This window comes from Panthera onca, chromosome D1, assembly GCF_046562875.1.
Source record: "Panthera onca isolate mPanOnc1 chromosome D1, mPanOnc1 haplotype 2, whole genome shotgun sequence".
Lineage (NCBI taxonomy): Eukaryota > Metazoa > Chordata > Mammalia > Carnivora > Felidae > Panthera > Panthera onca.
Window position 1 is genome coordinate 108,120,462 of NC_138348.1, and position 17,639 is coordinate 108,138,100.

A 17,639-nucleotide genomic window follows, 5' to 3' on the forward strand; every position below is an offset into this window, starting at 1 on the left:
TCACTGCAGCTTTCTCCTCGGCTGGTTTTTCTCATTTCTCCAGGACAATCCGTTTCTCTATTTTTATTTGCAGGATAGAACACTTTTTTTTTTTTCTGTGCATGTTCTTGTCATGAATATCAAGTGGGAGCACTGGCCAAGCCCCTCAAATGCTGCTGAGTCAGATCAGACGCCCTGGGATTCAGTCTTCTTTGCAGGATCATTTACCAAACCCATGGGGAATTATAAGGCAGAGCTTCTAAGGGCTTGTCGCTAGGATTCTCTCAATAATTTATCTAGGCTAAATACATCTCATACTGATAACTTGATTTCTAACTCTTTAGTTGCCAGGCAGAACTTCTGGAACTTTCTCTCCTAACAGGATCAACACCAGTAGATGGCAGTGAAGATAATTGACTAGAACTACAGAAAGCAATGCCATCCGGGATTTTCATACTATGAGGGTCAGTGGGAGTGGTTTTCATTTTGATTGGTTTATATTTGCTTCCTGGCCTAACTTTATTCTCCATTTTTCTCACCTAGTCTGTTTCATCCATGTAAATTAAGGATAATGGTAGTGCTGGTGAAGCAAACCGAGATCTGGAACTGATAGAAATGCAAGAAAGAACTATATTATTATTATCCTCGTAACCATTGCTTTGCCCGGAAGCAACATGCCACAGCTAGTTTACATCATTTCCGGGACTCTCAAAACCAGTAAACATGTGGTAACTAACATGAAAGCTATTCCCTGAATCTGTAAATTGTTTTAAAGTCCAGGCTCCCACCAATACCAAGCTCAAAGAGACTAATCGTAGCATTTTAAGTCAACTGTTCTGAATATTTGAATTTGTATGGTAAAGAGCAAATAACATTCCATCCCTTTTTTTTTATGTTTGTAAATTCTGCCCTTCCCCTTTTTGTATTTATCTGATTATTTAAGTGAAATTTTCATAAACCATGACTTAAGTTTTCCATGTAACTTTTAAGATATTCAGAGTTAATATTTTAATATTAAGCTTCTCAGTTTTTGAAAAATGATCGGCTTGCAAGTTCTATTTCAGTAAATACTCTGAGTTTACATGTATGTTACAAAAGGTGAAATGAAGTTAGCTTATTTTTCACTGAGTTTAGGCTATAGCAACCATCAGTTAAGGTGAGGATGAACAGCTACCCCGAGGTCCTACTTCTCTGCACTAGAATCTACTATTTGAATTCGAAGGTAATTAATTGATGACCGCTATTGCCCTATTTGCCTGTTGGTCTGGCTCAAGAATCAAGAAATCCGAAAATTCACACAAATAGCACCTTCTGGAGTTTTATACTTTTATAAAAACGCTTCGTTAAAGAAGTACAGCCAATTTCTATGTATTTTAACATACAGACTGCTGCTTTTTAATATTCATTTTTGGTATAGCTATAGTAATTTATAATCGTCATTTTTATACCCCTGACTTGTTTTCTCAAGGATACAATCATTATTAAAATAAACATTCACGTAAATGGAGGAGTAAATCATGAGGGAATCTGTTCTAAGAAGTACCTTTAAATTATTAACTTGTTTAGATAATGTACTTCAACTGTACCCTGTAAAGTTTATGTAAAATAGGGCTTCATGAAGTTGTTTCCATTTTTAGAGACCTCCTTCTAAATGATTTACCCCTTTATGTTGTAAGTACAATGATGCTTATCAAACTCCCAGCTGCTACTAACAAGGTTTTGACTGATAGAAAGCGAATAAAAGCAACTTGGCATAGAAGGTAAATGGGTGCCTGTACTAAAATAGAGAAACTCGCACCTCCATAAGAGCACTATTCTCTGCGGAATGCTAGAAGGTTGAAGTGGACTTATTGCTAAGTTTACTGTTAACAGTAGTGATAATGCTTTAGAATATCCCGTTTAAATGTACGGGGTAAATATGTAAATATGTTACTTTCCAAGCAAGTTTGTGAATGTATTACCACTTAGGGGCTCTCTGTGATTGGCACACCTGTGTTTCTGAAGCAAGCAAGCCTTAAGCACTTTTATTAAAATGTTAAAATGTCAAAGAATCCTTTTATGTATCTGTTCTCAATCGTTCTCTCTAGACATGAAAAGTGTTAACAAGACAAGGTGCAGATTTAAAACAATGCCTGTGTTGAAATAAATGATTTAAACAGATGCACCTTTTGACTTGTTTTTTTTTTTTTTTTTATTTTTTATTCCCAGCCTCAAATGATTATTTTTTAAGTGTGAAAGTTTCAGGAAAAATTCTAAAAAGGTGGCAGGGGTAGAAGGGGGGTGCCAGATGAATTCAAACAAATCTCTCTGGTTGTTGAATGAGATCGGCCTTATATGGAGTTTTAAAAACACATTGACTTCTCTTTTTCATTCGTCTGCAAAAGCAATCAACCAACACAGGGAGATCAGTCTATCTGGTTGCAGACCAGGGGAGGAATGAAGAAAGTCTGGCATCTCGGTCTGAGAGGAAGAGGGAGCTCCATGGAGTTGGGTTACCCATTGCCCAGTAGCATTGGTGAAAACTGAACAGTTCTTTCCAGTTGAAATATAAGACACGCAACATTAACAAATCAATAGATTTGTACTCATCTTGTGTCTTTTCTAGAAAAGCAACTGAAAGGCTCTTTACCAAGGACAGCAGAGAGTTGTCATCTTGAATACGTGCGGTGTCTTATTAAAATTTACCACAGTACATTGGTTCAGCCAGGATTTTTAGTTGTAGACAACATAATCCTCTTGAGATTGGCTCAGAGAAAAAAGGCCTCCTTGTAAAGCATCTGCAGTTTGCTCACAAACACACTGATAGGGAAGACAAAACAGATATTCAGTGGAAATTCCAGCACCAATATCTCAAATCATGTCACAGCATTGGACTGCCATGGGAGCAGCTGTCTCTGTTATGAACAGGAAGATGCCACATCAGGAGGGAACCAACACACAGACTCACTGCATTCACCCCGGGGAAGTCACTGCAATAGAAACAGCAGCACTAGTATGGACGGACTTACACGTAAGCATTTTTATTGCTACGATGTTCGTTGTGCCAAAACTGTCAACGGCACACTCAATGAGAAATGACCGAGGGGCACCTGGGTGGCTCAGTCGGTTAAGTGTCTGACTCGGCTCAGGTCACCATCTCGTGGTTCGTGGGTTGGAACCCTGCATTGGGCTCTGTGCTATCAGCACAGAGACCTGCTTCTGATCCTCTGTCCTCCTCTCTCTTGGCCCCTCCCCCATCCACGCATACACTCTCCCTCTCTCTCAAAAATAAACAAACATTAAAAAAAGGGGGAGGCGCCTGGGTGGCTCAGTTGGTTAAGGTTCCGACTTCGGCTCAGGTCATGATCTCACTGTTAGTTTGAGCCCCGTGTCGGGGGCTGTGGTGACAGCTGGGAGTCTGGAGCCTGCTTCAGATTCTGTATCTCCCTCTCTCTCTCTGCCCCTCCCTGGCTCACGCCTGTCTCTCTCTGTCTCTGTCCCTGTCTCTGTCTCCGTCTCTCTCTCCCTCTGTGTTAAAAGTAAATAAACATTAAGAAAAAATTAGAAAAATGAAATGACTGCAAATATGATGCAACATCCACCTATGTGATATTATGAAGCCATTAAAAAGAATAAAGTAGAACTGTATCAGTTGACTTAGGAGAATTGTATTAGCACTATTGAGTGAGAAAAGCAAAATCTCATTTTCTAACAAGTATTAATAAAAAACCTGCATATGCATGTGTACATATGAGAGGATACAGAAGAGGCTAATATGTCATTTGCTTTGTGGCCAGGTAGGGGTTGGGAGGTGTATTTACCAAGGGAAGGGAGAGAGAAAGGGTAGCCAAGATCACCTCCAAAAAAGAATATGTAGAAATATACACGTGTATGTACAACTATGATTATATTTGTGCATTTAGAATTATATATCGGTATATAGATAAAGAATTAAAGACAATTGTTTTAAAGATTTACTCTCCAGGAGAATATTTAATGTTATTTTCTGTTAAAAGGTAAAGAAAAAAACCTTTAATTTCTACTTAAATTTTCATGACATATTGTGTTGTTGTGGTTTTTTTAAAGTGTATTTATTTTGATGGGGCGAAGGGTAGAGCCTACAAGGGGCTCAATTTCTGATCTCTCTAACCAAACCATGAGATCACGAACTGAGCTGAAATCAAGACCTGAACTGATACTTCACCGACTGAGCCACCCAGTCACCCCGGAAATATTCTGTTTTAATAAAATAAATGCTGGTACTAATTTTCCCTCTGAAATCAAGACCTGAACTGATACTTAACCGACTGAGCCACCCAGTAACCCTGGAAATATTCTGTTTTAATACAATAAATGCTGGTACTAATTTTCCCTCTGAGCTCATGCTTTTTTCCCCGACCATTCTTTCCAAGTTTTCCTGTCATTCCAGTCTAGAGTAAACTTGGAAGAAGTTCTAGAAATGTTTTGGAGGTATGCAATGGAGACCGATATGATTGTCTCACCAGCAGTCACTTTTTTTCCTTTCCTCTGGGAACTTCATTCTCTCTTACACACACAGACACTCGTCTCACCACCATCCCCACATACATGCTTATTGTGGAAGAATCGATGTTCTTACAAGACACTAAGAGTGTTAGCACAGTTGACTGTTTCGGAGATGGGTGCCTGACTCAGGCTGGACCAGTGAGGAGTGGTGCCTGGGGTGGAAATACCCCTATATGATGAGGTTCTAAAAGCAAGTTAATATTTAAAGCACTTGTCTCACAATCTAAAACCCATGCTAGGAACTGCACAATATAAAAGGGCAGACACTGAGGGGCACCTGGGTGGCTCAGTCGGTTAAGCGTCCGACTTCATCTCAGGTCACGATCTCGCGGTCCGTGAGTTCGAGCCCCGCATTGGGCTCTGGGCTGATGGCCCAGAGCCTGGACCCTGCTTCCGATTCTGTGTCTCCCTCTCTCTCTGCCCCTCCCCCGTTCATGCTCTGTCTCTCTTTCTGTCTCAAAAATAAATAAACGTTAAAAAAAATTAAAAAAAAAAAAAAAGGCAGACACTGACTTTAAATCCCCAGCACCCTGGAGAATGAAGGTGTTGAAGTAGGTGTTAAATATTATTGAAATAATTAATGTTTCACGCATGTTATGGGATCTAAGCTCCTCTAACCCCATGTAAGGTTTTTATTAATTAATGACACTGAAAAAGACAATTGTCTAAAGTCAGAAGAGTAATTTATTACAAGGATACAAAGATACCCTAGAAACCAAGGGCAGAGATGCCACTTATGAACTGTAGCAAGCCTGTATAGTGCACCAGAGAGTTTTGTGTATTTATCCTCCATTTACAGTCTATAAAGCAAATGATGGTGAAGTTTCCAGTGCCTCTGCTTAAGAGATCAGCTACAAATTGAAATCTTTTTTCCCTTAATATTTATTTATTTATTTAGAGGGATAGAGAGCAAGCAGGGGAGGGGCAGAGAGAGAGAGGAAGAGAGAATCCCAAGCAGGGTCTGCACTGTCAGCATGGAGCCCAGTGCAGGGCTCAAACCCACAAACTGTGAGATCATGGCCTGAGCCAAAACCGAGAAGTCAAATGCTTAACCGACTGAGCCACCCAGGCGCCCCCAAATCTCTTCTTCTAAGGACCCCAGTTAGATTGGATTGAGGCCCATCCGAATGGCCTACTTTTACTTAATCATCTCTTTTAAGGCCCTACCTCCAAATACACATTCTGAGGTAATGGAGCTTAGTGCTTCAATATATGGATTATGGAGAAACACAATTCTGCCCAGATCGGGGAACATGGGGGTCCAACACAAACCAACGTGAAACTCTGACAATGACTAATAAAGTCCTTTGTCTCTGACCCAGGAGTCTTGTGTCTTTTGATAGCATCCGTGAAACAGTAACAGGCTAATCTGTTAGTTTCTAAGAGGCTAGAATCTCAGACCCTGTACAGTTCTCAACACCCATATTTTAGCACCTACCACAATACACTGTGGTCTTTCCACTAAGCCACACGAGTTTTATAGTCAAAGTATAATGTCTAAAACATAGTAGACATTGAATAAGTATTTGAAATTTGATTTATGATAAAGAATCGAGGGGCGCCTGAGTGGCTCAGTTGGTTAAGCATCCAACTTCAGCTCAGGTCATGATCTCACAGTTCGTGGTTTTGAGCCCCATATCGGGCTGTGTGCTCACAGCACAGAGTCTGGAGCCTGCTTCTGATTCTGTCTCTCCCTCTCTCTCTCTGCCCCTCCTCCTCTCGCAGTCTGCCTCTCTCTCTCTCACAAATAAATAAACATTAAAAAAAAATTTTTACACTAAAAAAAAAAAGAATCTAGTCAAGGCATTGGTTGATCTGAAGAGAGATGCTTTTAAAGATACAGATTAAAATGAGAAAAAAAACAGGTTGGTATAGATTCAGTATTGCTAAACAGGAGTTCAGATACAATTGTATGGCTTGATAATGTGCTCAAAAAATACTGGGTGTTACCACAAGTATTATGTAATATATTAGGATATATTATGTAATATATATATATATATATATATATGGCCATATTTTACATATCATATCCTCTCATATCAGCTAACCCTCAGATTATTTCTCCAGAAATTTTTTAAAGTCTGATTTTGGAAGAATGTGAATAAAATGTGTTCTACACAATTTTTCAAAGTGATAGCTAAAGCACAGCAATGCTTTCCATTTAAAGCATGCAGACAACTCCACAAATAAAACCTATCAATGAAAGTAGTACTAAATAATGCTACACTTTGGCCTTATCATTTACCACTGATTTACTACCAGTTTCTGAAGATCTTTCTAAAATACAAAGAACACTGTCTACAACCTCTACTCAGTATTACTAAAATGGGTCAAGAGAACTGGGACGGGTTGTGCCCTGGTAAAAGGGAATCATAGCAAGAATGCTGGGTAGTCCAATTACCGCCAGGAGATGAACAGAGAGGGTGCCTGGTTCTAGCGTTTCTGAATAGGGGTCCTGAGTCAAGAGGGTGCAGAATCCCTGTGTCCACTCCACTTCGGGTTCGCCCCGGCTCACGCAGCCCGAGCACAGTGTTTATTTTCTTGGAATAGATTTGAACCATAAGCAGATAAAAGAAACAAAAATAATTAACAAATGTGGATCAGTCAGAAGACAAGGCAGCCAGTGGCTTCCAGCGCTGAGGGATCCTGCCAGTCTCTTCCCGAACCCACCTTCCACATCTGAATGACCAAGACCAGTCATACCTCATCAGTTTCAGGGGACAGGAGCCACCTGACAGACGGGAAGCTCACCGGCCAGGCTCAAGGTAAGCCTTCCGCCCCGAATCCGGTTACCCCGGTGCCCAACAGCTCCCTTGGCGTCTGTCGCAAACCTAGTGGACGCTCCGAAAACACTTGTCGAGAAAAGCCGAGTGTAGGGGGAAGGAGATGAGGGAGAAGCTGGGGGAATCTCAGAGCAGAGGACCACAGAGCTTTCAGAGGTGGCGTGGGGAGGGGAGCCAGGACCGTGCCAGTCGCTCTGCACCTTGCAAACCCAGTGAAATCGTGGGCTAGAGGCATCTTCCTAAACGACTTGGAAGTTCTTCGCTGCGGGGGCCCTTGGCTCGCCCCCCTCACCCCCACCCCGCAATCACCACTGTGCTGGCGTCCTTTAAAAACAGTTGATGAGCTCCGGCAACCGGAGGAGGGGGCGGCCGAGGGCGCAGGCTCGCAGCCTCGGCCGCTCGGAGCCGCGCCCTCCGCTGACCCCAGGGCGAGGCGCACGGGGCTTGGGGCCCGGAGAGGGCGGGGCGGCGGGAGGCCGCGCACAGGCCCGGCCCCGGAGCCCGGCCCCTCCCCGCCGCCCCGCCGCTCCGTCGCCGCCGGCGCCGAGCTGACCTCCGGGCCCGGCGACCATGCCCCGCCTCCCGCGGGCCGCGCTGCTGCCGCTGCAGCTCGCCCTGCTCGTGGGCGCCGGGGCCCCCGAGGCGTCGGTGAGCGCGCCGCGGAGCCTGGTGTGGGGGCCCGGGCTGCGGCCCGGCGTCGTCCTGCCCGTGCGCTATTTCTACCTGCAGGCCGTGGACTCGGAGGGCCTGAACCTCACTCGCTCGCCCCCAGGTAGCGTTGAGCCGCCGGCCTCCGCGCGCCCCGGTCCCCGCCGCCTGTGTGGCGTCCTTCCCCCCCCCCCCCCCCCCCCCGGTCGCCCTTCCCGCGGGTCCGGCCGCCTCCCTTGGCTCCCCGCCTCCCCGGACGCACCGGGAGGGCGTCGCAGGGCGAAGTCCACCGAGTGAGTGAGTGAGTGAGTGAATGAATGAATGAATGAATGAACTCCCAGGGCCCTAACTGGGACGAGGCGTGGGCCCTGGGGTCCAGCTGCAGGCGCTCGGCGAGGCCGGGGACTCAATACGCCTTAGCCGACCACCCCAGCTGTGACGCAGGGAGCGCCCCCACGCGGTGAGTCATCCAGCCCCAGAAATCCTCGGATTCCGTGGTCGAGGCCTGGTGGCTTGCGGACAGTCCTATCCCCCGGGGAGATGTCAGAGCAGTGCGCACAGGGGGCGTGAGTGCGAGATGTTTGCCTTCTCAGTTTGGAGTTGTCACCAGCAGCTTGCAGGAATTAGTGAAACTCTCGGTCCGCACGGTGGATCTTGTCCTGAGTCCCCTCCCACGCTCTCCTACACGTCTTGCCTTTGCAACGTCTTAACGACTTGTCCTGGTGGTTTCTGGGTGTTGCCAGTCAGGATTTGCTAATTTATGTCTAATTTATGTTCAGCCAACTGGCATCCTGTTTTATCAACCAAGAGGCAGTAGAACCCGGCACTGTTTCCATCGCCAGTGGGAAACCATGACTACTTGTTTTTAGTTTTAGAAGGACTTTACATGGCCCTAAGGATCAGAACAAAAGATGCTTTTTTTAATGTTTATTTTTTTGATGTTAATTTATTTTTGAGAGAGACAGAGAGACAGGGTGAGCAGGACAGGGGCAGAGAGAGAGGGAGACACAGAATCTGAAGCAGGCTTCAGGCCCGGAGCTGTCAGCACAGAACCAGAAGTGGGGCTTGAACCCACAAACCTTGAGATCATGACCTGGGCCGATTTTGGACACTCAACCGACTGAGTCACCCTGGTGCCCCTTTTTATTTATTTTTGAGAAAGAGACAGGCAGAGAGACAGAGAATCCCAAACAGGCTGCACCCCCCCACCCACTGTCAACGCAGAGGTTGATGGGGGCTCAGACTCACAAACAGTGAGATCATGACCTGAGCGGAAATCAGGAGTCTGTCTCTTAACCGACTGAGCCACCCAGGTGCCCCAGAATAAAAGATGCTCAAACCCAGGTTCGAAGTCTTCCACTATGGGGTGTTAACTATAGAAATATAGAAAAGTATAAAGTTTACTTTCTAAAATTAATTTTATAATGTTATAATGGGGTGCTTTAGAAAGAAAAGGGAAAACTAAAGACAAATTAATTTATACAGGAAAAAAATATTATGTGATCCAAAATGGCATGCTGCTAATCTTACTATTAATGAAAGAGCTATACATTCAATTAAAATTCTAATTTTTAATCTAAAAATATTGGCAAAGCGTTTTTAAGCGGTAATACTCAAAGCTGTTAAGGGAGCATCTGGAGACTCTCAGTGACCTTCATGCTCTTCAGGTGGCAGCACAAATTGCCAAAAAGTTTCTGGAAAGCCATTTTCCAAATGTACCAACAGTGTTAAATATTTAAAAATTGAATGTACAAAAAGATAACGTTCAACACTTAGAAAATATAATTTCTGAAAAGATGTCATTTGCAAACGATGTCCATGCCCTTTAATCTCGTAATTTGATTTCTAGGTATCTGTCCTGAGAAAATGGTCAGAATGTGATTTACATGCAAGAAATTCTTGCTGCATTGCAATTACTTATGGCAACAAATTTAACTAGCCAACTGTAAGGTAGTTGCTAAATAAAGTTTGGTACATTCATGTGATGGAATGTTTGACAGCCCATTAAACTTAACATTTTAGATTCCACTCATAGGAAGTATTTAAAATAGTTAAATTCATAGAAACAGAAAGTGGAATGGAGGTTGCCAAGGGCTGATGGAAGAGGGAAATGGGGAGTTGTTGAAAAGGTATGGTACAAAGCTTCAGTTTTACCAAATGAAAAAGGTGTAGAGATTTGTTGCATAAAAATGTGAATATACTTAACACTACTGAATTGTACACTTAAAAATGGTTTAAGCATCCAACTCTTGATTTCGGCTCAGGTCATGATCTCATAGTTAATGGGTTTGAGCCTCACATTGGACTTGAGATTCCCTCTCTCTCTTTCTCTCTCTGTCCCTCCCCAGCTTTCTCTGTCTCTCAAAAATAAATGAATAAACATTTAAAAAAAGAGAGTTTAAAAAAATGGTTATGATGATCAATTTTATGTTATATGTTATAACCATGATTTTTTTTAATTTTAAAAGATTATTTAATAATGCTTATACTAGGGGCGCCTGGGTGGCTCAGTCGGTTGAACATCCGACTTCGGCTCAGGTCATGATCTCGCAGTCTGTGAGTTCGAGTCCCGCGTCGGGCTCTGTGCTGACAGCTCAGAGCCTGGAGCCTGCTTCGGATTCTATGTCTCCCTCTCTCTCTGCCCCTCCCCCACTCATGCTCTGTCTCTCTCTCTCTCTCTCTCTGTCAAAAATAAACATTAAAAAAAATTAAAAAAAATAATGCTTATACTACGTTATCAGTAGACTAAACAGGAAAGAAATTATATAGTTTCCTTCTAATTTTATAATAAACAGATGAAACTATAGCTCACTCATTAATGTTCTCAGTGGTTATAGCAAGAGAATAAGGATTTCTTTTACTCTTTTTTCCCAGGAAAATCTCCCCCCAAATAATCTTAATGTTTTCATAACCAGGAACAATTCATAAAAACCAAAAGATTTCACCAAGTCTTTTCAGACACCCTCAATTTCGTACCCTTCGATTCTCCCTATTTCCTATCATGTTACTTGATCTTTAGCTTCTATTAAATGGCTGTCCTGTAGTTCTGAAAAGCTCACCCAACCAGTTTTTTACATCTCTACCACCATTATTCACTTGCAAATCCCAAAATTTTCCCTTCTCCAGGAACTTAATGAAAAAGAAGCAATTAAAAAATGTTTTTCAGTTTTATTTTAGAGCATAAGCATGGGAGAGGGGCAGGGGGGGATGGGGGAGAGACAGAGAGAGAGAGTACCTTAAGCAGCTCCACACTCATTGCGGAGCCTGATGTGGGGCTCAGTCCCATGACCCTGGGATCATGATCTGAGTTGAAATCAAGAGTCATGCCAGTGAATGTCAGAAGAAAGCCGGAGTAGCCATAATTAGACAAACTAGATTTTAAAACAAAGGCTGTAACAAAGAGATGAAAAGGGCATTATATCATAATTAAAGGGTTTATCTGTCAAGATCCAACAGTTGTAAAAATATATGCCCCCAACTTGGAAGAAACCAAATATATAAATCAATCATAAACATAAACAAATGTATAGATAATAATACCATAATCGTAGGGGACTTTAATACTCCACTTAGAGCAATGGACCGATCATCTAAGCAGAAAATCAACAAGGAAACAATGGCTTTAAATGACACACTGGACCGGATGGACTTAACAGATATATTCAGAACATTTCATCCAAAAGCAGCAGGATACACATTCTTCTCGAGTGCACATGGAACATTCTCCAGAAGAGATTACATACTGGGTCACAAATCAGCCCTCAACAGGTACAAAAAAATCAATATCATATCATGTGTATTTTTCACAACACTGTAAAACCACAAAAAATTTGGAAAGCCCTCAAATACATGGAGATTAAAGAACATCCTACTAAAGAATGAATGGGTTAACCAGGAAATCAAAGAAGAAATTAAAAAATACATGGAAGAAAATGAAAATATAAACACAACAGTCCAAAATCTTTGGGATGAAGCAAAGACAGTCCTAAGAGGGAATATTGCAATCCAGGCCTATCTCAAGAAGCAAGAAATGTCCCAAATATACAACCTAACCTTAATCCTAAAAGAGCTGGAAAAGGAACAGCAAATAAAGCCTAAAGCCAGCAGAAGAAGGGTAATAACAAAGATCAGAGCAACAATAAATGATATAGAAACAAGCAAAAAGACAAATTAGAACACATCAGTGAAACTAAGGTCTGGTTCTTTGAAAGAATTAACAAAATTGGGGCACCTGGGTAACTCAGTCAGTTAGGTCGGGTAAGAGTCAGACTTTGGCTCAGGTCATGATTTTGCCATTCCCAAGTTCCAGCCCCACGTTGGGCTTTGTGCTGACAGCTCAGAGACTGGAGCCTGTTTCAGATTCTGTGTCTCCCTCTCCCTCTCTGCCTCTCCCCATTAAAAAATAAACATAAAAAAAAAAAGAGAGGTGGCTCAGTCATTTAAGCGTCCAACTCTTGATTTTGGCTCAGGTCATTATCTCATAGTTAGTGAGTTCGAGCCCCACATCGGGCTCTGCACTGACAGTGCACAGCCTGATTGGGATTCTCTCTCTGCCCCTCCACTGCTCATTCTGTCTCTCTCTCTCTTTCAAAATAAATAAACTTCTAAAAAATGTAAAATAAAAAAAAGAATTAAAAAAATTGATAACCCCCTAGGCAGACTGATCAAAAAGAAAAAGGAAAGGACCCAAATAGATAAAGTCACAAATGAAAGAGAAGAGATCAAAAACAACACCACAGAAAGACAAACGATTACTAGAGAATACTATGAAAAATTATATGCCAACAAACTGGGAAATATGGAAGAAATGGGCGAATTCCTAGAAACTCAAACTACCAAAATGGAAACAGGAAGAAATAGAGAATTTGGACTGACCCCTAATCAGCAAAAAAAATGGAATCAGTAATCAAAAATCTCCCAACAAACAAGAGTCCTGGGCCGGATGGCTTCCCAAGGGAATTCTACCAGATCTAAAGAAGAGTTAATACCTATTCTTCTTAAGCTATTCCAAAAAATAGAAATAGAAGGAAAACTTCCAAACTCATTCTACGAAGCCAGCATTACCTTGATTCCAAGGCCAACGACCCCACTAAAAGGGAGAGTTACAGGCCAATATCCATGATGAACATGAATGCAAAAATTCTCAAGAAGATATTAGCAAATCTAATTCAACAGTACATTAAAAGAATTATTCACCATGATCAAGTGGGATTTATTCCTGGGCTGCAGGTCTGGTTAAATATTCATAAATAAATTAACATGACACACCACATTAATAAAAGAAAGGAGAGGAACCATATGATCCTGTCAATAGATACAGAAAAAACATGTGACAAAATACAGCATCCATCCTTGATAAAAACCCTCAACAAATTAGGGACAGGTGAAACATATGTCAACATCATAAAGGCCATATACAAAGACCAGCAGCTAATATCATCCTCAATGGGGAAAAACTGAGAGCCTTTCCCTTTAGTCAGGAACAAGACAAGGATGTCTACTCTTGTCACTACTATTTAACATAGTACTGGAAGTCTTAGCCTTAGCAATCAAACAAGAAAAAGAAATAAAGGCATCCAATTAGGCAAGAAAGAAGTCAAACATTCACTATTTGCAGATGGCATGACCCTCTGTAGAAAACCCAAAAGACTCCATCAGAAAATTTCTAGAACTAATACATGAACTAAGCAAAGTCACAGGATATAAAATCAACATGCAGAGGGACACAACTGACTCAGTCAGTTAGACGTCCGACTTTACCTCAGGTCATGATCTCACAGTTTGTGGGTTCGAGCCCCGCGTCGGGCTCTCTGCTGACAGCTTGGAGCCTGGAGCCTGCTTCGGATTCTGCCCCTCCCCGACTTGTGCTCTATCTCTCTCTGTCTCTCAAATATAAATAAATGTAAAAAAATTTTTTAAATGAATAAACATTAAAAATATATATTTAGAAAAACCAACATGTAGAAATCTCTTGCATTGCTATACACCAATAATGAAGCAGCAGAGAAAGAAATCAAGGAATCAGTCCCATTTTTGATTTCACCAAAAACGATCAGATAACCTAGCGATAAGCCTAACTAAAGAAGTGAAAGATCTATACTCTGAAAACTATAGATCACTTTATGAAAGAAACTGAAGAGGACACAAAGATAAAAAAGCATTCCATGGTCATGGATTGGAAGAACAAACATTGTTAAAGTGTCTATACTATCCAAAGCAATCTACACATTTAATGCAATCCCTATCAAACTACCATAAGCATTTTTTCACAGAGCTAGAACAAACAATTCTAAATTTTGTATGGAACCACAAAAGACCCTGAATAACCAAAAAAATCCTGAAAAAGAAAAACAAAACTGGAGGCATCACAATTCTAGATTTCAAGCTATATTACAAAGCCGTAGTCATCCAGACAGTATGGTACTGGCACAAAGGTCAATGGAACAAAATAGAAAACCCAGAAATGGACCCACAACTAACCTTCAACAAAGCAAGAAAGAATATCTAATGGAAAAAAGTCTCTCAACAAATGGTGCTGGAAAAACTGGACAGTGACATACAGAAGAATGCAACTGGAACACTTTCTTACACCAACACAAAAATAAATTCAAAATGGATAAAAGACCTAAATGTGAGACAAAAAAAAAACCCATCAGAATTCTAGAGGAGAACAGAGGCAGCAACTTCTTTGACCTTGGACATAACAGTCTCTTACTAGACAAGTCACCAGAGCTAAGGGAAACAAAAGCAAAAATGAATTATTGGGACTTTCATGATAAAAAGCACAATAAAGGAAATCATCGACAAAACTAAAAGGCAACCTACAGAATGGAAGAAGATATTTGCCAATGACATATCTGATAAAGGTTAGTATACAAAATCTAGAAAGAAATTAGCAAACTCAACACCCCCCTCCAATAATCCAGTGAAGAAATGGGCAGAAGATATGGATGCTTTTCCAGAGAAGACATCCAGATGTCTAACAGACACAAGAAAAGATGTCCGACATCACTCATCATCAGGAAAACAAATCGCAATGTGATTTGTATCATCTCACACCTTTCAGAATGGCTAAAATTAACACAAGAAACAGCAGGTATTGGTGAGGATACAGAGAAATGGGAACCCTCTTGGTGGGAATGCAAACTTGTGCAGCCACTCTGGAGAACAGTGTGGAGGTTCCTCAAAAAACTGAAAATAGAACTACCCTACGATCCAGCAATTGCAGTATTAGGTATTTACTCAAAGAATACAAAAATACAGATTCAGAGGGGTACATGCACACCAGTGTTTATAGCAGCATTATCAACAATAGTCAAACTATGGAGACAGCCCAAATGTCCATCGACTAGTGAATGGATAAAGAAAGTATGGTATTATACACACACACGCACGCACGCGCGCACAATGGAATATTACTCAGCCATCAGAAAGAATGAATTTTGCCTTTTGCAATGATGTGGATGGAACTAGAATATATTATGCTAAGCAAGAAAAGTTAATCAGAGAAAGACAAATACCATGTGATATCACTCATGTGTGGAATTTAAGAAACAAAACAGATGAACATACAGGGTTGGGGCAGGAGGAAAGAGAGGGTAACAAATCACAAGGGACTCTTAATGACAGAGAATAAACTGAGGGTTGATGGAGGGAGGCAGGTGGGGGATGGGCTAGATGAGTGATGGGTACTAAGGAGGGCACTTGTCATGATGAGCTCTCACTGTTGTATGTAAGTGATAAATCGCTGATTCTACTCTTGAAACCAATATTGTAAGGTAAACTAAAATTCAAATTAAAAAAAAGAAAATATGTGAATAAGGATGGCAATAAAATGCTTTTAAAAGAAAGAGCGCTCAACCAACTGAGCCACCTAGTCACCTTGAGGCAATTTTCCTCTCAAGATTTAGACCTTCTTACATGACTTACCAAGATTCCCTTAATAATTATTACTCCCATTTAACAGTCATATTTGTCTGAATATTGTTATTATGCTGTGTATCTCCAGGTACCTAGATAACAAACATGTGATCTTGAATGGTCTAAGCAAAGGATTTCAAACTGGAATCCAAAGAGAGAAATTAGAGGGTCTGTGACCTTGGATAAAGGGGAAAGGAGCTATCTTTCATGTGTATTTTTACTCCCTTCTGACTTAAATTGAGTATTTCGTTCTGTTCTGAACGTAGGCAAAACCTGTTAACATTGTTACATTCCCAACATCTGATATAATGCCTGGCAGAGATGCTCAGTAAATACTGTAGAGAAAAGAAAGGAAAGGGTGGAGGCAGGGTGGTTGGAATATCCCAAGATGGCTGGATACAAATACTCGCTTTCTACTCAGTCCTCCTTTACCTTCACCAGTAGTAGTATATTCAGAAAATAATCTTACCTCCTACTTGGGTAGCACTTTAGTGTTTTAAACTGTGTCATGTTTAATTTGTTCTCCTTAATCATCTTGTGAGATAAGAAGGATAGGTACTATTCTCTCCGCTTTACACATAAGAAACTGAGGCTCAGTGAAGCTAAAATGTTTTGCCTGTGGCCCCACAGCCATTAAGCATCAGAGCCAAGGTACACATCCATGCATGCTCTTTCCGTCTAATCAAATCTCCCGTGATATGATTGTCATGCATCGGCTTTCAGCAAGTTCCTGGAGAGCATCCATGGTCAGCAGACAGCCAGACATTTTTGGAAGATTACGTTTAGCCTCAAGGCAAAACAGCTTGGCCTTCTGGCACTCTGTTCCCTTGGCCATACGGGGTTGACACTCGTTCCAGCTGTCGAGCCTTCATAATCTTCCTAAACAAAACGGGAGGCGGTGACTCCATTGTACCAGGAGCTCTGGAGGTTATTCCTCCAAGTCCGAATTCTGCAGACCAATATGCTAACCTTACATAGCGTGACCAGGTGGATTCAGGAGGGGCTTGGAAAGAAGAAGGATTCAAGCTGGCTCTCCTACCTAACATAGGTGACTTTGGTCAGGTTACTTATCCTCTTGGAGTCTTGGTTTCCTGATCTGTAAAATGAGGCTGACAATACCCACCTTACAAATTCTTGTAGGAAATAAAGAACGTAGAAAATGCAAATGAAAATCTCCAGCTCAGGCACTGGCACATAATAAATGCTAAGTAAGTGATTAAAAAAAAGTATGTATTCCTTTCCAAACCAAAAGCCTTCAGAAGCTCTGATTCCAGTGATACAAGGCTTTGATCCTGTGAACCTCCTTTGGTGTCCATGGACCCTGCAGCCTCATTTAACTCACTCTCTTAAAGTCTGAATTTGTGAAGTAGGAAAATTCAAGCTCGGCTTGAAGTCTGTTCAGTATGCTGGTGCCTGGGGCCAATGAGAATTCACATTCCTTCCATTGAAGCAATTTCAAAGTGCCCTCTTCTAATTCTCTCTCTCTCTCTCTCTCTCTCTCTCTCTCTCTCTCTCTGTCTTTAATGTTTATTAACTTCTGAGAGAGAGAGGGAGCACAAGCTGGGGAGGGGCAGAGACGGAATGGGACAGAGGATCTGTGCTGACAGCAGAGAGCCTGATGTGGGGCTTGAACTTGTGAACCGTGAGATCATGACCTGATCCAAAGTCAGATGCCTAACTGACTGAGCCACCCAGGCGCCCCTCATTTTCTCTTTTATGAGGTTAAAATTACTTATTTCTATTTCAGTCCTGGCCATTGTTAAATTGTGTTGATTCCAGCAT

At 41.7% G+C, this 17,639-nt stretch overlaps 1 protein-coding gene across 1 annotated transcript in view; it reads left to right on the forward strand.

The window, feature by feature from the left end:
• Nucleotides 1-7,780: 7,780 nt before the first annotated feature.
• Nucleotides 7,781-17,639, forward strand: part of POGLUT3 (protein O-glucosyltransferase 3) — a 28,448-nt gene continuing 18,589 nt past the window's right edge. The window contains exon 1 of the mRNA XM_060604609.3: nt 7,781-8,061. Within this exon, the coding sequence (XP_060460592.2) occupies nt 7,860-8,061 (202 nt within the window). The 5' untranslated portion in view covers nt 7,781-7,859. The remainder of the gene's footprint in view (nt 8,062-17,639) is intronic.